General features: G+C 45.2%; 1 protein-coding gene across 5 annotated transcripts in view; it reads left to right on the forward strand.

Annotated features, from left to right (window-relative positions):
• The window catches only part of PPP2R2B (protein phosphatase 2 regulatory subunit Bbeta), a 478,426-nt gene that overhangs the window by 413,765 nt on the left and 39,927 nt on the right, over positions 1 to 24,734 (forward strand). For all 5 annotated transcript variants that reach the window (XM_018050189.1, XM_005683107.3, XM_005683109.3 and 2 more), the window contains one exon: positions 4,283 to 4,447. In XM_018050189.1, coding sequence (XP_017905678.1) covers positions 4,283 to 4,447 — 165 coding nt within the window. The remainder of the gene's footprint in view (positions 1 to 4,282; positions 4,448 to 24,734) is intronic.

Consider the following 24,734-nt stretch of genomic DNA (forward strand, 5'->3'; position numbering starts at 1 on the left):
GTCAGGATGAACAAATCTGTCAAGCCCCAGGGTTAATTTAATAGCAATCTGTTGGCTGTCTGCCTTGTATATTAGCCATGAATCCATTGCTCTGTTTCGCCTTTGCTGTTTAGTTCTTTGGGACAACAGGGAAATAATTTGGATAGAGAGCTCTAAAAGATGAGGAAGAGAAAATTGACTGTCAACATGCATCATTCCATTTCCAAGATAATACAGAGAGCCAGGCATTACTCCCTTCCTTTCTGCTTCCCTCCCAGCATGAAGGGCACACCCACACATGCCGGAGGTATGTGTCTCCCTTGAGAGCTGTGTAGGAAAAAGACTGACTTTACAGAGAATGCATGTAAAATGCTCTCTTGTCATCCCCACACACTGTTGAATTTTTGGAGACTAGACTCCTCCTAAATGTTTTTAGAACTCAGAAAATCCTCCATCAGTTAACAATTCAAGAAATCCTTTATCGTGTTTCTGTCTCAACTTACATTTCCTTAAAAAAAAAAAAAATCACATCAGAGAACACAAAAATCCTAGGTCAGATGCTGAGTCCAAACTGAAAAATATAGTGCCCAGAGTGGTGGGCGAATTGAACAAGCACCAGTTCCAAGCAGAATCCCTCTCAGATAAGCCAGGGGAGTTTCAAAAGAGCCAGAATTACATTGCTGGGAAAGGCCGGCTCTGTGGGGGCCATTCATCAGTGAAGAAGGATGGCATGTGGTCAGGAACCAGGCTCTAGAGTCGAACAAACCTGGGTTCAGATCCCAGCTCCACCCGCTACCATCATATAACATTAAGTAACGTACCTCAGTCACTGTTTCCTCTGCTCGAGAACAGGTCTGTTAATAATATTAGCATCATAAGGATGAGGTGAAGATCAAATGAGACAGTGCATGGCACTTGATGAATATTGGCAACTACTTTTTATTTTCGTATTATCTTCCTTGTTGTCCTTATCATCACAATTACTAAAAATAGGATTGGAGTCATGGCTTTTCTCCTGAACCCCATAAATTCAGACCCAAAGAAGCACTCTATTTAGTCACAAGGAAGATGCTTGGGTGTGAGGGATGGTGGGCAGGCTTGGAGGTCCAGGATGGATGGCGGGGAAGGAGAGAGGAAGGGTCCAGAGGCAGCAGCCCTAAGCACACTCAGTTCTCATGGTGTTCTTGAAGGTGGAGGATGCTCCTGGTTTCATATATATGTTTAAGCACTTCATTTTCACACGTTCTAACTTGCGAGCTTTATTTTTAGGTGAGAAAAAAAGTAACCAATGTAGATGTAGCACCTCCCCTCCCACACAGCCAAGATCCTTTCCAGTTGAGCTTGTTTTTAGAGCTTTACTGGTAGAGGTTGAGAAAGCTAACACCAGATTTTCTTGCCCTATTTTGGGAAAAGAGAAACATGCTCACTGGCACAGTGGAGTATGGAGGCTCTTTCTGGAGGGAAATGAGATCTGACAACAGCTGAACACTAACCTCTGCTCACCCCACCCTGTATTGTGGCCACAAAGCCCAGGGCATGCATGGGTCAGGGGGCTGGGGAGAACCCCAGAGCTGCAGCTTGGGGCCTTCTTCTGGGGGGAAACAGGCTCCTGTTCCCCAGCACATGATGCTAACTGTGATAATACTTATAACTCTGGGAGCAGTTGAGTTGAAAGGTAGTATTTCATGAGTCCAGGGGACCTACATTCTCCAGAGACACAAGTAATATCTGCATCTGGGTTGCTGAGGGAAATTGTAGCAAAATGTAATGTTAGTTCAATCTCAAGCTAATTTTAGAAAGAACCCAACAGGATTTATAAGAGATAATTGAAGGAGAAAGAGGCACAACCAGATATGCAGCCATTATTGCATCAAACTACATGCCAGAGCATGGGTGATGTTTGCTAATAGATGACTACTTTGTTAGCGCTAATGTGACTAAAAATATCAGTGCATTTACTCATTACTTTCTTAAACTCTAAGGAGGAGATTAGGCCACCAACCTCACAAAAAAACATAGACTTTTATCCATCCCAGTCTAATGGCATTGTCTGTCTCAAGTTATTGCTTGTTGATTCAATGCAGTGTTTTCCAAAATGTGATTCGTAAGTTCCTGGCACACACATAAATGTGTTCATTTTAATTATTAAATGCATTTATTTCAGGTGTGTTATTTAAAATGTAACTAGCTTATTAAACTGATGATTTCATGAATATTGGATTGCTGATTATGAGGCTGAGTAAAGAAAAAAGTAAGTCGATTTAAGTTCACCCATAGAAACAAATGTTAAGTTGAAAAATGCTACCTGGTGATAAACAGGTGGGGCAAAATCACAAATATGGTTCGAAAGTGAGAATCATTTTGGTTCACAGCATCCACATCAAGAGACCTCTTCCTATGCAGGTTCTCAGACAGCAAGCCCTCAGGCACCTTCCTACCTGCCCCCAGGTCCCCCACGCTCTCAGTCGGGATGTGAAATGGATCAGCACAAACTCACTCCCACTAAAGGTGTTTGTTTCTATTAGGTCGTATTGATAGATGAAAGGCCTAATGTTTCATTTCAATACACAGGATATGTTCCTTAAAAATAGAGGTATGATGATTCTTCATCAAAAAGGAAAAATACTCAGGACAAAACAAGGAAAACAACGATAAAACTAAGGGTGTATTACATGGGAGGCCAAAACTATCCTGCTGTACAGTTGGATGGCTTCTTTTTAATACTTGAACTCCCACACAAGCTCTAAAGCAAATCACAGTTTATGGAGATTTGAGATCCTGTATATCTTCAGTAAGAGAAATTTGGCATAATTACTAAAAAGTGCAAATCTTGCACCTGGGATAAAATCCTACCACTGCCACCCTTTAGCTGTGTGACTTGGGGCACGTTACTTACATACTCTGAGACTCTGTTTCCACCCTTTAAAAAACAGGGATAAGTAAAGTGTTGATTAGAGAGCTGTTATAAGGATTAAATGAAAGAAAGCACACAACGTGCTTTGCACAGCGATTGACCTTTAGTCAGTGCTCAGTAAATGGTGGCAGCTGTTATTATTATAATTTCCTTGACATATTATTTTTTTATTTTATTGCAGTAAAATTATTTTATAATTTTGTGTTAGTCTCTGCTGTCCAATGAAGTAAATCAGCTATAAGTATACATATGTCCCCTCCCTCTTGAGCCTCCTTCCCACCCACCCCCATCCCACCCAGCCAGGTCATCACAGAGCACCAAGCTGAGCTCCCTGTGATATACGGCAGCTTCCCACTAGCTGTCTGTTTTACACATGGGGTGTATATATGTCAGTGCTTCTCTCTCGATTTGCCCCCCTCCCGCCTTCCCTGTGTCCACAAGTCCATTCTGTCCATTTGTGTCTCTATTCCTGCCCTGCTAATAGGCTCATCAGTACTATTTTTCTAGATTCCACATATATACATTAGTATATGATGTTTCTTTTTCTCTTTGTGACTTACTTAACTGTATGACAGCCCTAAGTTCATCCACATCTCTACAAATGATCTAATTTCTTTCCCTTTTATGACTGAATACTATTCCACTGTATATGTGTACCAAATCTTCTTTATCCACTCATCTGTCATTGAACATTTAGGTTGCTTCCATGTCCTGGCTATTGTAAATAGTGCTGCAGTGAATGTTGGGGTATACATGTCCTTTTAAATTATGATTTTCTCGGGGTATATGCCCAGTAGTGGGACTGCTGGGTCATACGGTAGTTCTGATTTGAGTTTTTTGAAGAACCTCCATAGTGGCTGTCTCAATTTACATTCCCACCTAACAGTTCAGGAAGGTTCCCTTCTCTCCACGCCCTCTCTAAAGATCTAAGGGGTTTTGTGGGAGAAGATTCACAGTCTGTCCTAGATATAATATATCAGCCCAGGAGTTCGGTTAAAATTTCAAATATATCGAATTATTTAGTTGTGATGGGACTGGTTTCTTAACCACTGTTGTAAAATGAGAAATGAAAGCTCTTGCAGCCTGGCACAGCTCAGCCTGACTGCATGAGCAGGTAACATTACTGTGGATGGAACATCTACATGTTATGGGTGATGGAACCCTAATTAGGGCCTGGGGAGACCTGACGTCTAGTTCTGCCTTTGGCCACTGAACACCCCTGGGCCTCATCTGCGTGGGTCCAGTGATAGCTGCCTGTCTGCTCAGAGTCCTGATGAGGATCCTCCGTGTGTGCTCAGTGCTGACCTGTTCCTCTAGATAAAGCGACAATGCTTAGTCACCGCTGAGGCACCCCTCCCCGTGGTCCCCTCCTTGACTCGTCTGTGCCAGATATCGTGGACATCAAGCCAGCCAACATGGAGGAGCTCACGGAGGTGATCACGGCGGCCGAGTTCCACCCCCACCACTGCAACACCTTCGTGTACAGCAGCAGCAAAGGCACAATCCGGCTGTGTGACATGCGGGCGTCGGCGCTGTGTGACCGGCACACCAAGTGTGAGTAGCCAGCCGCCCCGGGGCTGATGGAGTGGGTGCGCCGCAGGCCCCTGACATGCAGAAGGAGAAGCGGGAGGGCCTGGGGGGCGTTGCTCTCCTTCCCCACCTCAGACACACCAGGAGTAAGAAAACTACACGTGTTGTCCTGACTCGGGAGTCAGCGCCAAGTCTGGTGTTTGAGTAAAGAGAAAACCTCATGTCGAATCCCACCAACACTGGCTTTGGGCCGCGGAATACAGAGGTGAATAAGACATGAGTCCTGTCATCATCACATTGTGATATGATCTGAATTACGTTTTCAGATCCCTCTTGCGGCTCTGGGGAAACGAGAACCTGCGGACGAGAAGCAGGGTTGGGAAGACCAGTTAAGAGAGGGTTGTGATATCAGGCAGGAGACTTGGGTGGCCTGGACAAGGACAGGGTATAGAAGTGCAGAGGAGTGGGTGGGTTCTGGATGGATCTTGGCAGTAGAATGAGCTGGACTTGCTGGACAGTGGGGGAACCTGCGAATATACAGGCATCGAGAATCGCACCTGGGGACGGTGACTAAGTTCATGCTGTAGTGTGTATTTGGAAGTTGTTGAGAGTAGATCTTAAGAGTTCTCATTGTAAAGAAATCGCAACTCTGCATGGTGATGGATGCTAACTGAATGTAAATATTTGCACTGTATACATATATCAAGTCCTTATGTTGCATGAAATGAATATACTGTTATATGTCAATTATATCTCAATTTTTTTAAAAAAGGAGCAGCTGAGGGACAGGGATTATTAGCTTCATGGAGAGGGTGAGGCTTTGAGAAGCAGCACCCTAGAATGTGCAGCGGTTCTAGTGGGCACTCAGGAGGGCTTCAGAGAGGGGGGTGGGGTCGAGTTCCCCAGGCTCACAGGTCTAGGGGTCATGCTGGAGTTTTCATGGTGTTGATGGCACACAGCGGCTCCAAACTCATGAGGCCTGAGTGGTTGGCGGCCAAAGGCTAACACCAATGTAAGCAAGTGAAGCAAGAACCAGGTGTAGTGGACAGGATGGACCTGGGGCTAGTAGAGAGGTTTTCTAGAAAACAAAACACTTCCTGGCGTAAAGGTGACTGGAGGGCCACTGTCATCCATACCCAGGGTCAGGCTAAAGAATGTGCAGCTTCCAAGATGCTCAGGAGCCACAGGACCTATGTATCTGGCCAGCACCATCTTCCGGGGCCGTTCTGCCGCTGCAGCTTGCCGTGAAGAACTGGGAAGGAAGCCCTCTCTCCCCCACAGCCCCAGTTTTTTCATTTTAATTCCTAGTGACGTGAGTGAAATGACGATCATCTGTATGAGGTGTGGCTGGGAGTGCGGTGACCATCTGGATCATTTTGATCATGTCCATGTACTCCTTTGCTGTGAGGAGTATTGCCCAGGGGAGCTGGTCTGACTAGTGTGGTGGGCTGTAGATCGTGTGGATCCTGGAGTCATACAGACCCAGGTCAGAGCCAGGCTAATCTCTTATTAGCCATCTGACTTTGTCCAACTTTCCCTTACCTTTCTGAGCCTGTTTTCTCATATGAAAAATGGGTAAAATAATATCGTCCACCTCATGGGTTTGTTGCAGGGCTTAAATGAGAGAATCATTAAGAATTGTTAATGAGATGTGTCATACTAAGTGTATTTGATGCTTCTGGAAGATTTTGATTCAGATGTTCCACATGTCTAGTACTCAGTAGTCATGTGTAGCTACTATATTGGATGGCGCTGACTTAAGACCGACCTAAGACATTTCCTTCATTGCAGAAGGTTCTCTTGAAGACTACTGATCTGTACTATTGGCTCCTGAGGACGCAGACTTGTTCTGTTTTGTTCCCTGTTGTTTCCCCAGCACCTAAAATAGTACCTGGCTCGTGATAGATGCTTTATCAATGTTTGTTAGTGTCTGTGCTGATATCGATCTTTGAGCCAACAAGGGAGGCTGATATGGCTGGTATCTAAAGAATGACTTGGAGAAGGAACACGTGAAGTTCAGGAGGAATGCGAGAGCCTGATCATAATGGCCATGATAATGGACTTAAATTTTGTTTCAAACTCAGTGAACAGCCACTAAAGTAACCAGAGGACTAATCTGACTACAGTTATTTTTTTGGAGAAGTTGCTTAGACTGCAGAAGAAGGATGGATGTTGGGTTCTGTCTGGGAGAACAAAGGGACACAAGGAAAGAGGTTAGGAAGATCCTGTAATGAACACAAGGATTTCTTAACAATGCATTGTTAAATTAAGGGCACAGGATTCTTTCTTTGGTGGAGGTGGCTGTCCTATGCATTGTAGAAGGCTTTTCACAACTAAAGATGACTCCAGACATTGTGAAATATCCTGGGGTGAAAATTACTTCTAGCTGAGAACCGCAGATCTAGACTAAAATTTATTGGCAGGTCTTCAACATGATCTTCTTGTATCTGTGATCTGTCCATTACATATAAGCATTCTGAGGGGTACAATGGAAAGGTAAGCCATCTCCCAACACTCAAGCAATGTCAAGTTTGGCTGATGGGGCAAGATGTACCCTGGACACCCAAATAAGTGGTGGAGACAATTAGGGGCATGGACATTCATAGGGGCATGGGACATTGGAGGGAGACCTCAAAGTGGGGAGGCAGAGGCTGAGGAGTCATTTGAAGCACAAGTAGGATTTGGTTAGGTGAGAAATAGACAGAAGGGTGTTTTTGGCCATGCACACAAGGGCACGGCCTTCAGAGCAAAAAAGTTAGGAAGTGATGTAGCACCTTTACAGAGTCTTAGCAAGAAGTGTTAGGCTTGGGTTAAAGAGGAATATGGAGAAAATGAGGTCAAATAGGTATGAAGGTTTATATCAAGTCAGTAGTTGAATATCAGTGTCAAAAGTTCATGTCTCCATTCATTCATTCACTGAGTACCTGCTCTATACCCAGAGTCTGGCTCCTCTGATAGCTAGTCCTTCTTAAACTTCTGCACCAGGTACAGGACTCCCAGAGCCAGACCATGAACCTCGCTGCTGTGAAGGAAGGGCAGTGAAAAGCAATTCAGCCTTTCTGATGTGCTCTGGGTGGCCTGGCCTCTCAGCAAAAGCAAAACGCCACACACCTGGCAGAGGCCCAACACCTGAGGGGACATGCTGACCACAGACGATTTTCTTTGAAGTCTTATTTTCCCATCTGAAAATTTCACATAGGTTTTACATTTTATTCCCATAAAATGACTACTTTCCACTTAATTTAATATTTACATTTCTGCTGCTGCTGCTGCTGCTGCTAAGTCAAATCAGTCGTGTCCAACTCTATGCGACCCCACAGACGGCAGCCCACCAGACTCCCCCGTCCCTGGGATTCTACCCATCCCTAAATTTCAAACAAAATTAACATTTCCAAAAGATGCAACATTTATCTATGGCTTCCTATACTACGTGCACCCTCATATCCTCGTCCTCCTCCTCCCTGACCTCCAAGGATACGTACGTGTGCCCCAGTTTGAGAAGCACAGTGCCTAGTATGTGAAGAGCAATTGGAGATCACTTGGTTGGAGAACAGAGTTATAGAATTTATATTTTATGGAAGATTAACACAGTGGTGGTAGGAAGAAACAGGAGAATTAGAAGGTTGTGCTTTTGTCTCAATACAGTGGAAATTCATAACCGAGATAAGGAGGGTAGCTATGGAAATAGAAGAGAAAGAAAAGGGAAAAATAAACATTTTCTTTTAAAATAACTGTGGGGATGTAAAGCAATATTAGAGGTTGGCATTCATCACACATGGATATTATTCAGTATCCTTCCCCTCTAGAGGAAGACATGAACTGAATCTAATAAGATGTTACAGAAAACCCCAAGTGAACTTTTTAGTTAACCCAATATTTTGCTCACATTGTATCACAAAGGACTGACATACAAACAGGTGCTCAGTAAATATTGATTCCATAAATAAGTTTATGCCTGAGGGTTGAAATAAATGACATGTGGACTGTGGACTCATAAGAAGACATATGGAAAGAGAGTGAGGGGGTGAGGACCAGTCTGGGACATGGTCCCAGCTGTATGGGAGGTGACATCTAACTGGGCTTGAAGGGCCACCGACCCAAAGTGGATGGCAGAGATGGCGCGAGAAACCAGGTGTGTTCAGAGCCCAGTGTGGCAGATACCAGCCTGGGCTCTGGCATCAGACAGACTCACACAAGGGCTGGATAGTGAGGAGGAAGCTGCCTAGAAGGTTTGGTGAACTGTGAACTCAAGATGGAAAAAGGATAAGGCCTTAGAAAGTTCCAGAATTAGAATGGCTTAGAGCAGAAGCCTCAGAATCAGAACTCAGCTCTGACACTCAGCAGCTGCGTGACCCCCCAAATCAGGTTATTGAATCCCTCTGAATCTCAAGCTCCTCCTTTGAACATAGAGACAATAAAGACTGTCTCATAGGGCTGGTTATTCATGAGGAGCAACTGTCATTGCGTGTCGAAGAGCCAAGCCCTGAGTCAGGCACATGGAAGTCAGCAGACGTCAGCAGCTGTAACCACAAATTACTCCTCCCGTGCGTGCATGCTAAGTCACTTCAGTTGTGTCCGACTCTTTGTGACCCCACGGACTGTAGCCCACCAGGCTCCTCTGTCCATGGGATTCTCCAGGCAAGAATACTGGAGTGGGTTGCCATGTCCTTCTCCAGATACTCCTCCTGAGTGCCCCCGGTTTGAGGCTGGTGGCTACAAGGAGGTCGAAACTCCAACCCTCCTTCCAGATATAGCTATGTAAGCCCCGTTATTCATTTATTTAACTAGTACTTATTGACCACAAACTATATGTGAGGTCCAGTAGTACCTGACTCTGGGACACAGTGATGAGCAAAGCCAGGTCTGCTTTCTTCCTTCTTGGAGCTCAAGGTCAGTATTGGTGAGGGTCTGCAGAGAAATGGAGCCAATAGGAAATATATATCTTTTACACATATATATGTATAATATATATACACACACATACATATGCATATATGTGTGTATGCATGTATTATATATGTGTATATAAATATGAAATAATTGTTAGAAGTATTTGGGTCACGCAATTAGGGAGACCAACAGGTCCCAAGACCTGCAGTGTGCCTGCAGGAGACCCAGAAGAGCTGATGAAGTACTTTTAACGCACAGACCAGCAGGCTTGTGGTCCAAGAAGAGCCAATGTTCCAGTTCAACAGCGAAGGCAGGAAAAAATTAATGTCCATGCCGGCAGGAGTCAGGCAGCAGAATTTTCTCTTACTGGAGGGAGGGTCAGCTTTTTGTTCTATTCGGATCGTCAGCTGATGGAATAAGGCCCCACCCCCATTAGGAAGGACAATCTGCTTTACCTAGTCTATTAACTTAAATGTTAAATTCACTTAAAAACAACCCTCCAAAAACTGCAGGATTATGTCTGACCAAATATCTGGCCACCCCATTGTCCAGTCAAGTTGATGCATAAGATGAACCATCACACTGTCTGAGAAAGGAAGATGCATTCATCAGAGAATCCCAGATAGATATGACATCACGACTGTAATAAGTGGTATGAAAACAGAGGCTTGTGGTGCTGGGAAGGGATACAACAAGGACCTTATAACCCAAGGCAGTGACCTCTGAGCTTGTGCCTAAAGATGGAGAAGCTCCCTGAGGAAGATACTGGGGAGAATCATTGAGCCCACACATCCAGGTGTCCCTGGAGGCTGCTCCTCCCTACAGTCTGGGTTGCACGCAGCCCTGGAGAAGCAGAACCCAGCGGACAGTCCCTAGGGAGGCCAGGAGCTAGCCGGCCATTTGCAGACCCCTGCCGCATCCTTGCCTCCCCGCGCCCCATCCAAACACCGACAGCACTCGGAATTGCCAGCCGCCAGCCTCCTAATCTAATTAAGGAGCGAACGAAATTCATTTTCTTGACTCAGTCCAAAGCGCCGACCTTCCTCGGTGAGCATCTCCCTTTGTTTGGCTGCTGCAGTGGCGGCCCCAGCTCCCGCCAGCTGAGAAAACAAGTTCAATCTGACCTCGCGCCTGACATTTCATATTGATTTTCTCCATCCGCCTCCAACACCAGCCTTCCGCAGACCATGGTTCAGCCTGGGTGTGCAAACGGAATTGAGACAGTTCATCAGAGTTCAAAATGAAAAGCAACATTGGCTTTCGGAGATGAGCTCTGAGAAGGAGGGTATTTAATAACCGTCGGTGTTTAATCAAAATGCCGAGGAGATTCGTGCCATCAGAGCTGCATATATTAATTTCCATATGTCCCTCACTCTGCATACTCAGCAGGGGTTGGAAAGGATGATTCTCTTCCTCATCTCTCGATTTTTTTTTTCCTATCGCTCCTGGCAGTAGTGACAAGGGTTGTGTTTGCAGTTTGAGATCCTAATGCCTGAAACAATAGGGTGCTGATGGCAGCAGCAGGGGCTGAGCTGAATTTTGCTTTTCCCTTTTAATGTGTGAGTTTTGGGAGTTGGGGCTTCCCTGGTGGCTCAGTGGTAAAGAGTTCACCTTCTAATGTAGGAGACACAGGTTCGATTCCTGAGTCAGGAGGATCTCCTGAAGGAGGAAATGGCAACCCACTCCAGTACTGCTTAGAGAATCCCATGGACAGAGGAGCCTGGCAGGCTACAGTCCATAGGGTTGCAAAGAGTCAGACGCTTAGCAACTAAACAGCAACAATTAGGAGTCGAGTGAAAAAACTGGCCAGATATGGTGAATGACAACCAAGGAAATGAGAGAGACATTAAATTTAAACTCCGTTCCAAGCCCCACAGGAATCTGGTCCCTGTCCACCTTTCCATCCTCAATCCCTTGTAGTCTGACCACAATGGCCTGCTTTCTGCACCTTCGGCACACTCAGCCCTTCCCTGTCTCAGGCCCTTTGCACAGCCTCTCCCCTGCCTGAAATGCCCTCCCACAATTCCCTCCCTTGTCTGGACTACTCTCATTTTTTAGGCCTCTGGGAAAATACCTCTCAAAGAGGACTTCTCTGTTTCCCCACCTTCACTCTATTTCTACTACATCACCCTACTTTATTTCCTTACATATTTCTTAGTTCTCAGCTATAGACATTTTTCTTCCTCTGTCTCCCTGACTAGAATGTAGACTTCATAAAGGGATCTGTGCGTGCTATGTCACTTCAGTCCTGTCCAACCCCATGGACTGTAGCCCACAGGCTCCTCTGTCCACAGGATTCTCCAGGCAAGAATACTGGAGTGGGTTACCACGCCCTCCTCCAAGGGATCTTCCTGACCAAGGGATCAGACTAGCCTCTTATTACATCTCTTGCATTGGCAGGCAGATTCTTTACCACTAGCACCACCTGGGAAGCCCCCATAAAGGCAGGAACTTTATTTCTTTTACCAACCACTGCATTACTAACACTTAGCATAATGCCCAGCTATAAGTGAGGCTTCACTGAGCAACTGTGGTGGAAAGGCAGGCAGGTGGGAAAAGGCAGTTGAAAGAAGGGGTTTTCAGTTGTGAGAGTTGTTATAACAGTACCATGGGCTGGGCAACTTAAAAATCAAAATGTAATTGCGTCCCTGTTCTGGAGGCTAGAAGTCATGGACCAAGGCGTCACCAGGGCTGGCTTCCTCTGAAGACCGTGGAGAAAGGCTCTCTTCCAGGGCTCTCCCCTTGGCTTGCTATTGACCATCCTGTCCCTGTGTCTTCATGTCATCTTCTCTCTGCATGTGTCTGGGTCCCAAATGTCCTTCTTATAAGGACACTAGTCATACTGGATTAGGGTCAACCCTCATGACCTCATTTTTAAAATTTAATTACAGCTTTAAAAATCCTACCTCCAAATGTGGTTATATTCTGAAGCCCTGAGGATTAGGACTTCAATGTAAGAATTTGGCAGAGGGGGTACACAATTTGGCCCCTCGTAGAGGACCTGAAAATAATCCAGAGCACAGTCCCTGGGGCTGACAGATCCAGGGGTGGGTTCCAGGCTTGTTCGTCACAGGCAGCCTGAGCAGGTTGCCAACGCTGATCCTTTCCTAAAGGTGGTGAGGGTGAAAAGTGGGCATGGACCTGGGGCACTTGGTGCAACCCCAACCTGTCATGAGCACAGAGTGCTTGTGGCTCTTATTGAATGAGGTGGGGACCAGAGGACAGGGGCAATAAGACCTGTACGTGGAGCCTCTGCACCTCCCCGGGTGTTCTCTGGTGATGATGTCTGGGTACTTTCATGTGGTGTGGAAGCATAACTTCTCTCTGAATAGAGGGGACTTGAACTGATTTTCCTGGAGGAGGGCATGGCCATCCACTCCAGTATTCTGGCCTGGAGAATCCCATGGACAGAGCAGCCTGGTGGGCTACAGTCCACGGGTCTCAAAGAGTCGGACACGACTGAAGTGACTTAACATGCATACAGGCAGGAACTGATTTTAGAGGTGATGAGGTGCTAAGAAGTCTGTTTCCTACTCAAAAATCATGCATAAGCATCCTGAGTAAGCAGTGTTTAACAGCATATAAGAAAAGCAGAAGCTTAGGTGTATGGGATTGCCAGATACACACCATTGAATATAAAGTAGATTTAACAAAATAAGCAAGAACCTAAGGTATAGCACAGGGAACTGTATTTCATATCCTGTAATAATCTACAGCAGAAAAGAATATGAAATATATATATATATATATAACTAAATCACTTTGCTCTACACCTGAAACTAACACAGTATTATAAATCAACTCTCCTTCAATTTAAACAAGTCATTTTAAGAAAGCTAGCAAGTGGAATCCTCAAATGGGAGTGGGAATTGAGAAAGGGGTTCCATGAAGGGCCATAGAGATGTGACTTGCCAACGACCTTTGGACGCAGTTAAAGATGGAACATGCGGGGAAAGGCTTTTGATAAATGTTAAAGCAGGATGCAGGGTTACAAACCCATCCTGAATTCAGCAGTGTGAAGATAAGGACAAGGGGTTGTTCATGAAAGGGATGATGTCAGGGCACTGAAATGCAGGCAGTTTTTCTATTTTCCAGATTCTCCCCAAGGTTGCAGTTTTACTTCTTTAATTGGAAGAAGCTTGGTGGCTAACCAGAGAGCCTGCTGGGTGCCTCAGCTTCAAGATGGACAAAAGGGATTCCCTCCACACACACCCTGGACAGCACCTGTTTTAGGTCCTTAGGTTGGGCAAGGCAGTGTGGAACCTAGGATGAAGTCTCCTGTCTTAGTCCATTCACGCTGCTGTGATTGAATACCACAGATTGGGTGGCTTAAACAACAGACCTTTGTCTCTTGGCTCTGGAGGCTAAGAAGTCCAGGATAAGGCACCAGCAGATTCAGTGTGTGGTGCAGACCCGCTTCTTGGTCCATAGATGGCCATCTTCTTGCTGAGTCCTTGCACAGCAGAAGGATGTGAGGTACCTTGGAGTCTCTTTTTCATAAGGGCACTAATCACATTCATGAGAGCTCCACCCTCATGACCTAATCACCTCCCCAACCCCTCTTCAGATACCATCACACTGGGCGTTACATTTCAGTGTAAGAATTTCCTTTTTGGTGTTTTTTTTTTTTTTTTTTGGCTGCACCTGATCTTAGTTGTGGCATGAGAGATCTTCATTGCAGCATGTGGGCTCTTAGTTTTGGAATGTGGGATCTAGTTCCCTGACCAGGGATTGCACCTGGGCACCCTGTATCAGGAGTGCGGGGTCTTAGCCAGTGGACCCTCAGCATACAAATGTAAAGGGCCACAGTCATTCATTCTATAGCATTGCCTAGAAGCACAGCCCAGATCATGTCACCTTTGTTTCTTCCCTTCTGTCAAACTAAACTGAGAGTAAACTCACAGATAGGGCCAAATCAGGGGAGGAAAATCAAAGTGGTATTCACTGTCAGTCGACATCCATGACCTAACTGGGTGATCTTAAACAGGTTCCTTAACCTGTGTCTATATTTGCTCGCCTATAACATATGACTAGTAGCAGCACTTACCTTATTATGGGGCTTATGAGGATTAAATGAGAAGACACTGTGAAGCCTTAGAACAATGCCTGGCCCATGAAAGAGCTCCATGTTAGTTATGGTTGCAAAGGTGATGCTGTCTTATTTCCCTTCCACATGTGTCTACTAAGACCAGGAATGGGATGGGAAGTAGCCGTGGTCATTATGTAATCATGTCAGCAGGCTTAATCACAGCTAACTTCAGAGGCATTTACAATATTAAGAGAGTAAGCCAAGGTCCTGACAACCCTATGGGGGCCAGATGATTATTAGTCACATTTTATAGATGAGGAAACTAGCTAAGAGAGGAAATGATACTCTTACGGCCACCAGAGAGCAAGTGACAACTGGGGTTTGATCCAGACACACACCTCTTAACCAGGACTCTAGAAATCACTTATTCAGCTAAGATTTATTCAACACCTACTCATTGCTGCCTTTAGGGAGCTTTCATTCTAGCAGAAGATATACAAGTATACAAATGAGTGAGGTATTAATAATTTCTGACATTGAAAGAAGCTATAAGAAAATTAAAGGACCGAAGAGTTGCTGATGCAATGCTATTTCCCTGGGGTGGTGAGGGAAAGTCTTGGAATTGAGGCCTGAATTATCAAAAGGAGCCACACAGAGAACACCAGAATAGGAAGACCCTGAACAGGAATAACCGTGTGTGAGTACCCAGAAGGGGAAAGACCTGTGCTTGGAGACTGATGCACTGGGGACCAGTGTGGAGGGTGAGGCTGAAAATGTACACTGGACCCAGAGCATGGGGAGCCTCATGGGGAGACCAGACTGCTGGATTTCATTCTAGGTGTGACAGAAGCTAATAGACAGCTCTAAGCAGGGAAGTGAATACTCTGTTTATGGTCCTAAAAGAATTCTGAAAAAAGATTGGCAAGCCTAGAAGCACTGAGACCAGTTAGGAGGCTCACGCCATGATCCAGAAGTAAATGATAGTTGCTGTGACGGGTGATGGGGTAGTGATGGGGTGATGAGTGGATGCACATAGAATCTACTGAGGCGGTCAGGCTGAGAGGACTTGCTGAGAGGCTGAAAGTGGAGAGGTGACAGAAAGGGAGGATCCTGAGAAAACTTGGGTTTTGCTTGGAGCTGCCAAGGGTATAGTGGTAACATACCCTGATGAGACAGGAAGAAACAGGTTTGACGTGCAAAGACCAAGGGTTCTGTTTTGGATATGTTTAGATTGAGATGCCTGTGATACACCCAGTTAGAGAAGTCTGATAATAGTTGGATACCTGAGTCTGGAAGTCAGGGAAGAGGTCTGGGCTGGAGGATAGAAATGCAGGAGTCATGAGTATCTCGTGGTCTTTAAAGCCCTGTAGGAAAGAGGTGCAGATGCAGAGTCCAGGATGGAGGCCAAGCATTTACCAGTGGGGTCGGGGGAGAAGCGGGCAGCCTCTTATAAGAGACTGAGGATGAGCTGCTAGGGAGGTAAGAGAAAAACCAAGGAGCAGAGTTGGACGGAGGGAGTGGTAGGCATATAAGCCAAGAGAAGAGAATGATTCAGAAAGATGCTGGGATCAATTGTGTCAGATGCTTCTGAGAGGTCAAGAAAGGTGAGAGCAGAGAAGTGAGTATACGATTTGGTCTCTTGGAAATCTCTGGACATTAACTAGTTAATTAAAGTCAAAGCAGCTAGCAGACTGCCTGGCACATAGAAGGTTCCCGGTGCACATCTGCTGGATGAAATCAATGGCTGTGTGAGCACCAGGCTCAGTGTCTAATGACACAGGACAGGTTCCTTGGTTGCATCTTAATTCTTCATCATTTGGCCAGACCTGCCAGAGATGGGGGAGCTTGGTGGGCTGCCATCTATGGGGTTGCACAGAGTCGGACACGACTGAAGTGACTTAGCAGCAGCAGCAGCCCCACTCATTACCTGCCCTAGAGGTCCCATCCTGTTGTCAGGGAGTGGCTTGTGCTGGGGACTTGCAGGAGGGGAGGCTGGCCCCACAGGGTCTTGAAGGCCAGAGTGAGGAGCCAGGGCTCCTCTAAGCAGTGGTGATGGGCAATCCTATGGCACCTGTCCTCTTGTATTGCTCTACTGGTCACTGTGCTTCCCAGCGTCATTCTATCCTTGCCCCAGGGCCCTTCCACACTGGCAAATAGGCAGCTCGAGACATGGCCGCAGAAATTCCCTCCATCAGATAAAATCAAGATGGGCTGGCTGTCCAGGGGTAGTCAGCAGCAGCCCTGCCGTGCACTTAAATCTGCCCGTCACGGGCCTGGTGTGCACAGAGTCTGACTTTTCCATGCTGTGGGCAAAAGGTATAAGCACTTTTAGCCTGAAAGTCTGAGATGTGTTAGTGAATAGTGTCATCACTGGAAAAACAACTTGGTTTTCCATGTGAAAGGGGCAAAGTTGGATGCCTAACCTAACAATCTAAATCAGAAATTCCATTTTCCCCACCAAAGCTGCATCTAGTGAAAGGGTCTGAGTATTAGCTTTGAGCCCTTCTGTAGTTCAATTAAGTCTCAGAGCAACCAAAGCAGATTGATTTTTAGTAACTCCAGATTACAGATGAAGCACAGAGAGGTAAAGAAACTTACCCCACAGCCTGGATGGGAGGGGGGTTTGGGAGAGAGTGGATACATGTGTATGTATGGCTGAATCCCTTTGCTATTCACCTGAAACTATCAAAACATTGTTCAAAAAAGAAAGAAAGAAACTTGCCCCAGATCACAGTGAAAGACCCAAGATTTGAGCCCACGTCTGTCTGCTTCCCAAATTCTTTTCCTGGGTATATCTGACAGCAGGAGAAAGAGTGTGATCTTTTTCTAACATCCAGAAGGATAATTCACAGAACTCCATTGCATACAGTTCCCATGGGTTGGATTCCTCAACACAGCAATTTCCGATGGCAGCATAACTCTGCCTTTATGCAGAACATGAAATCCACTGTCTCATTCATCACCTTCATCTACAAACTTAATTGCCGAGTCCTGGCTCTATAGGCCACTGGACCCCTTAATAAACCTATGGCTCATTCCCCTGATCTCTGATGGAATGTGTCCAAAGGCATCAGCCCTGGCTACAGCTGCAATGCATCATCAAACCTCTGAGGTTTGACACAGCTTCTGAAAGGGGTTCAGTATTGACTGGGGGCGTAATTAACAGTGTCTATTTCAGGGGAGTTTGGTTAGGTTAAAACAACAAAACCTTTTATTAAAATGATTTTGCCTGATGACAGGATTACAAACACACACAGACACCCACCCGCCCCCCTCCTGGAGAAAAGCCAGAGCCTTGCTCCAAGCTGCAGAATTCACTGAACCCCGCCCCCCAATCCAGCATCTACCCCATTCAAGCTTAGTGGCAATTAGCAGCAGAGCAGGCAAGGCCCAAGCCTCGCAGTAAAAATAGAATCCCTCCCCTCTTCCTCATTTCCATTTTTGATTAATTTAACCAGTTCTGTCAATTAGTCATCCTGGAGACTCCAGTTGAGTGGATTTTCCTAAGAAAGGGAAAGCTTATTAATTTTGGAGGCAAGTGTCATTCATTAGCAGTTAACACTGTCCCAGGCCCTGCCCTCTCCCCCTCGAGGGGTCTTGGCTAGAAAGGCAGGGGAGGCTGGCACTGGCTCCAGCGCATGGCTGCAGCCCAGAGACACACAGGACAGGAAAGCTTGGCCCCAAGGTTAGATGTGACTGTGGCTGCTCTGTGCTTGGCGTGTCTCAAGGACACTTGCCTATCATCATTGTTTGTGACAAGCCATCACTGACAAAGCAGTCACAGACACTGGGTGAGCATTTTCAACGTGAAGTTCAAGAGAACCCCTGTCAAGGGAATACCTGGAGAAATTTTCCCCAAGGAGGGCCGCTGGCCAGACAGAGCCTGGGGAGGGCTCTGAGCAGGGCAGGATGGGTCTTAAAATAGCCCGTCTCTCCCTGCCAGTTGTTGCTGTTCAGTCACTAAGTTGTATCTGACTCTTTTCAACCCCATGGACTGCAGCACGCCAACTATCTCATCTTCTGTCACCCTCTTCTCCTCCTGCCTTCAGTCTTTCCCAGCATAAGAGTTTTTTTCCCATGAGTTGGCCCTTCACATCGGGTGGCTAAAGTATTGGAGCTTCAGCTTCAGTATCAGTCCTTCCAATGAATATTCAGGGTTGATTTCCTTTAGGATGGACTGGTATGATCTCGTTGAAGTCCCAAGAGACTCTCAAGAGTCTTCTTGAGACTATCCCACCAGAGAGGATATCAAAGCTCACCTTTCCTCCTTGTATTTAGTTTCCTGTGGCTGCTGTACTGTAGTTCTGTATGTCAGAAGTCTGACATGGATCTCATTGGCTAAAATCCAGGTGTTGGGAGGGCTGTGTTCCCTTCTGAAGACTCTAGGGGACAATGTTTCTTTGCCTTTTGCACCTTTGTGAGGCCATCTGCACTCCTTGGCTTACGGTCCCTTTCTCCGTCTGAAAGCCGGCAACAGAGGAACACATCCTTCTCATGTCTGTCGCTCTGACTGTCCTCTTCCACCTCCCTCTTCCACTTTTAAGGACCATTGCCGTTACACTGGGCCCACACAGGTAATCTAGGCCAATCTCCTTATTTTAAGGTCAGCTGATGAGCAACTTTGATTCCATCTACACTCTTAATTCCCCTTTACCAAGAAAGGGTACATATTCATGGGTTCTGGAGATTAGGACATGGACATATTTGAGAAGTCATTATTCTGCTACCATACTCTTCAAGGTCAACAAGTAGGCTAAGTGCCCTCCATCAGAGCATGTGATATGACAGGTTGAAATTACCTGTTTCCCTTTCTGTCTGTCCCTGCATATTATAGTTCCTCCATAATGGCTAAGGCTTTTTATTTTTCCCTTCAACACTTTACTTAGTGGAGCTACTAAGTAAATGCTTGCAGGACAGCTAGAGTAGGCACCCAGAGCTCCTCTTTACACAAATGAAGAGGTTCACACTGAAGAGTGGCTGACCCCATCCGGGTTCACTCATTTCTAGTTTTGGGAATGCTTTGGAATTTGTAGACAATTGAAGGGAAGAGGGGCCTATGAAATGATGGTAATCAACCTACTATTCATTTATTTAATATCTATTGTTGCTACTGTGTGCCAGGGGCTGTTTCAGGCACTAAGTAAATGGTCCCTCCTGCCCACATGGCACTCTATCCGGGTACAGTAAGAGAGACAACAAGCACAGAGGTGAATAAGATTATACAAGATTTGGTGAAAGTGTTTCTGGAGAAGCCGCAGCCGCAGATGCAGAGGCTGTGAATCTGTGCTGTGCTTGGCAGGTCAGGGCAGAAGGAAAACCAATCTGGCTGCCAATGGTATCATGAGAAGGAGCACGATGAGGGGAAACGGGAGGAGGAGGAGGCTGGTGGCTCAGATCTCAGGAGAACTCTACACTCAGGGTAATCACTCCCAACACCCCTGGATCCTCATCCCTGTTGGAGTCTATGAAAAAGGCTTGGGAGTTAGGCAACATAGCCCTGTGGGCAAAGGGAAAGAATTTAGCTTTTATTTTATTTAAGAAGGAAAATTTGGTAGGGTTTTGTTTTAAGGAATAACATGTAACGTTATTCGGTTCAGTTCAGTAGCTCAGTCGTGTCCGACTCTTTGCAACCCCGTGGACTGCAGCACGCCAGGCCTCCCTGTCCAACTCCTGGAGTTTACTCAAACTCATGTCCATTGAGTTGGTGATGCCATCCAACCATCTCATCCTTTGTCAGCCCCTTCTCCCATCTTCAATCTTTCCCAGCATCAGGGTCTTTTCAAATGAGTCAGTTCTTCGCATCAGGTGGCCAAAGTATTGGAGTTTCAGCTTCAACATCAGTCCTTCCAATGAACATCCAGGACTGATTTCCTTTAGGATGGACTGGTTAGATCTCCTTGCAGTCCAAGGGACTCTCAAGAGTCTTCTCCAACACCACAGTTCAAAAGCATCAGTTCTTCAGCGCTCAGCTTTCTGTATAGTCCAACTCTCACATCCATATGTGACTACTGGAAAAACCATAGCCTTGATTCAGTGGACCTTTGTTGGCAAAGTAATGTCTTGGCTTTTTAATATGCTATCTAGGTTGGTCATAACTGTTCTTCCAAGGGGTAAGTGTCTTTTAATTTCATGGCTGCAGTCACCATCTGCAGTGATTTTGGAGCCCCAAAAAATAGTCTGTCACTGTTTCTGCTGTTTCCCCATCTATTTGCCAAGAAGTGATGAGACTGGATGCCATGATCTTCATTTTCTGAATGTTGCGCTTTAAGCCAACTTTTTCACTCTCCTTTTTCACTTTCATCAAGAGGCTCTTTAGTTCTTCTTCACTTTCTGCCATAAGGGTGGTGTCATCTGCATATCTAAGGTTATTGATATTTTTCCCGGCAATCTTGATTCCAGCTTGTGCTTCATCCAGCCCAACGTTTCTCATGATGTACTCTGCATATAATTTAAATAAGCAAGGTAACAATATACAGCCTTGACGTACTCCTTTCCCTATTTGGAACCAGTCTGTCCAGTTCTAACTGCTGCTTCCTGACCTGCATACAGATTTCTCAAGAGGCAGGTCAGGTGGTCTGGTATCCCCATCTCTTTAAGAATTTTCCACAGTTTGTAGTGATCCACACAGTTATGCTTGTATATATATCACTCTATGGCTATGAAAAGAATGAAGCATCAGAAGGAAGAGTGGGTGCTGGGAGAAGAGTTAGAAAGCCATCAAGATGGTCCAGGCAAGAGATGATAGTGGCTTGGACTAGATTAGGCTGATTGGGGCTACATTTTGAATGTGAAGTTAACAGGAGTTTTTTGTTTTTGTTTTTGTTTTCCTTTGGAGTATACTTGATTCCAGATGGTAAAGAATCTACCTGCAATGCAGGAGACCTGGGTTTGATCCCTGGGTTGGGAAGATCCCCTGGAGGAGGGCATGGCAACCCACTCCAGTATTCTTGCCTAGAGCCTGGTGGGCTACAGTCCACAAGGTCACAGAGTTGGACGTGACTGAGTGACTAACACTTTGATTTTCATAGTTGATTTACAGTGTTGTGTTAGTTTCAGGTATACAGGAGAGTGACTCAATTATACATATAGACATATCTATTCTTTTCAAAATTCTTTTACCATTTAGGTTGTTAGATAATATGAGCTGAGTTCCCTGTGCTGTACAGTAGGTCCTTGTTGAAAGTGAAAGTCACTCAGTCATGCCCAACTCTTTGCAACCCCATGGACTAGTCCATGGAATTCTCCAGACAAGAATACTGGAGTGGGTAGCCATTCCCTTCTCCAGGGGCTCTTCCCAACCCAGGGATCGAACCTAGGTCTCCTGCATTGCAGGCGGATTCTTTACCAGCTGAACCATCAGGAAAGCCCGAGAATACTAGAGTGGGTAGCCAATCCCTTCTCCAGGGGATCTTCCCACCCCAGGAGTTGAACTGGGGTCTCCTGCATTCAGGCAGATTCTTTACCAGCTGAGCTACCAGGGAAACCCAGGTCCTTGTTGGTTATCCATTTTAAATACAGTAGTGTGTATATGTCAGTCCCAAACTCCAGTGAATCCCTCCCCCTTTCCCTTCCCTCCTGGTAACCATAAATTCATCTCTAAGTTATGAGTCTGTTTCTATTTTGTAAGTAAGGTTTTTTGTATCATTCTTTTTGATTCTGCATATAAGTGCTATCATATGATATTTGCCTTCCTCTGACTCACTTCACTTAGTGTGATAATCTCCAGGTTCAAAACTCAAAAAAAAAAAAAAAACTAGACATGGAAGGTGAGGTTAAGGGAAAAATCTAGAATGATGCCAGCACATGCCTTGATGAAGGACAGTGAATGAGTGGGCAAAGACTAGGGGAGAGACAGTATGGGGTGGAAACACAAATTCCATGGACTGGAGACTTACATGAAAAAGCAAAGCATAAAATGGTTAACTGTTTACCTTTTACTGTTTGGGCTTCCCTGTGGCTGAGACAATAAAGAATCTGCCTGCAACACAGGAGACCCAGGTTTGATTCCTGGGTTGGGAAGATCCCCTGGAGAAGGAAATGGCAACCCACTCCAGTATTCTTGCCTGGAGAATCCCATGGACAGAGGAGCCTGACTGGCTACAGTCCATGGGGTCGCAAAGAGTCAGACATGACTGACTAACATTTCCATTTTTCACTCTTTTTTTTTTTTCAAACTGTTTAGCACTTTACCATTTACAAAACCCTCTTATCTGTTTTCTTTTATTTATTTACTGGCTGTACCATGCAGCACGTAGAATCTTAGTTTCCCAACCAGGGATCAAACCCACACCCCCTGCAATTGAAGGGTACAGTCTTAACCACTGGACCTCCAGGGGAGCCCCTCATCTGTTATCTTAATTGGTCTTCATAAAACCCTTTGAGTTCAGAGTCTTTCTTCCTTTCTACAGCTTGAGAAAATCAAGCCCCAGAAAAGATGAATCTAGCACACTGACAAAGATCGTGGTTTACCATGGGTTTATTTCTTGCTTCATGTAATGAATTCAGCCACCTTCAGTGCTTGGCCAGCACTGGAGGATACAGAAGGGAAGGAGGGACTCTCTCGTGTGTAATTGACACATGTTTAAGTATATCAGCTAATTTAAGCCCCCCGTGCAGTTCACATAATTCTATTTCGACAGCTCTGTAGGTGGCATCGATAACTGAGTTGTGAGATCAGCTGTCCAGTCAAGCAGCTTTCCGCCCCATCCGTGCAGGTCCCTTTATCTGCTAAATTACTCAAGACACCTGCTGGCCTGCCGTCATCATCAAGCTCAGCCCGGAGTCAGCGGAGGGCAGGGGAATGCTCATCCCTGGGGGGCTTGTAATGATACTTGCTTTTATCGTCTCTTATATCTTTAACCTGAACATTAGGATTTAAATAGGATTTATCTCTTGGATGGTCATCCTTAATCCTGGGGTCAACTAGCTCATCTTGAAATTTTGGTGTCATTCAAAAACCCCTATAATGTAGGGAAATTGAAGAGTTACATCTAAGATAAATGGGATCATCAAGCTTAGGAAAAAGATGGAGAGATCAAAAAAGCAAGGAATGGGTCAATAAGTGTGAGCAAGGTTTTGTGCTAAACACAATGGGATAGACAGCCTCATACGATGCAGTTACTGCTCCAGTGTAACATGGTGGGATAAGAGGATGTGAAATTATGGAAGGTTTCTAATAGAAAGTTCATTTAAAAATTGAATTTGAAATTTAGGTTCCCAACATTAAAGACAGAAAATAATGTTTACTAATGCTGACCAAATAATGTTTACTCTGAACATGGTGTCAGATGTTAAAATGAATTGTGGTATCAAACATCATCCTCAAGGTATCCTAGATGTTCCCCCAAAGTCCTGACATGTAGCATTTTTCAGTCACTGTTTACTAAGAACCTTCTCTATTCAAAATTCAGAACCTTCTCTGTTCTCTATTCAGGGCAAAAAAACTACAAATCTGTGTTGCTACAAAACATGGTCACTAGCTCCAAGAAAGGTTATTAAGAAGTAGAGGCATTTTGAGGATAGGGCCCAATGTATCATGGCTACTAAAGCATAGTAAATGATGGATGGGTGAACAAATGAGTGAATTAGACATGTTTATAAAGGATCTAATATTAGGTAAAATGTGGTATGTGTTCTTTTCTTAAACCATATGTAAATAAAGGTATTGAATGTTAGCTTTTTTCATAAAAGTGAAAATCCTCTTTGTGTTTCTTTTAGTTAGGTTAGTGAAAACAGATACTAGCATAGGTCTTTCGTAAAAGCAAAAGGGCATAAGGCGAACATTCAAAATGCAGGAGATCCCCTGCCTGCTGTTATGGCCGATGGTGTTGGTTCTAGAGTCAGACAAACCCAGTGCGGGTATCTTGAAGTTCTTGGACTTGAACTTAACCTTCCTCTCTAAGCTTCAGAGTCTCCCTCTATAAAATGAGGACAGTAACAGAGCCTGCATAAGTGAGTTGTGAGGATTTAATGAGATAATGCCTGGCCCACAGTAAGCAGTCAGTGTTTGTTTATAAATATTTTATTCTTATCACAATAATCCAGGAGTGCAGAGATACAGATGAGTAAGTGGAGACTCAAAAAAGCAAGTAATTTATGTAAAGTCAAGAATGGAGCCTAGATTTAAACCCCAGTGTACAGCCCGGGGTTGAAGCTGTTGATAATGTCTAGAAAGCCTTCCCATTATTGCCCCCCTGGGCCAGAGTGGGAGGAAGCTGGCTAGGCCAGGTAGCTGGAGAGCAGAGAACAGCACAGGCATCTCACTAGTGGAGTCTGGCTTCCAGGAAATCAACACACCATGGTGCCCTTGTTTTCTGAGCCACCTACTTAGGGTGACCCAGTAGGCATGGCATGAGTCACAGCGGAGATGAAGAGATCTCTTACTCTTCAGCC

The sequence above is a fragment of the Capra hircus genome, chromosome 7 (genome assembly GCF_001704415.2).
Source record: "Capra hircus breed San Clemente chromosome 7, ASM170441v1, whole genome shotgun sequence".
Lineage (NCBI taxonomy): Eukaryota > Metazoa > Chordata > Mammalia > Artiodactyla > Bovidae > Capra > Capra hircus.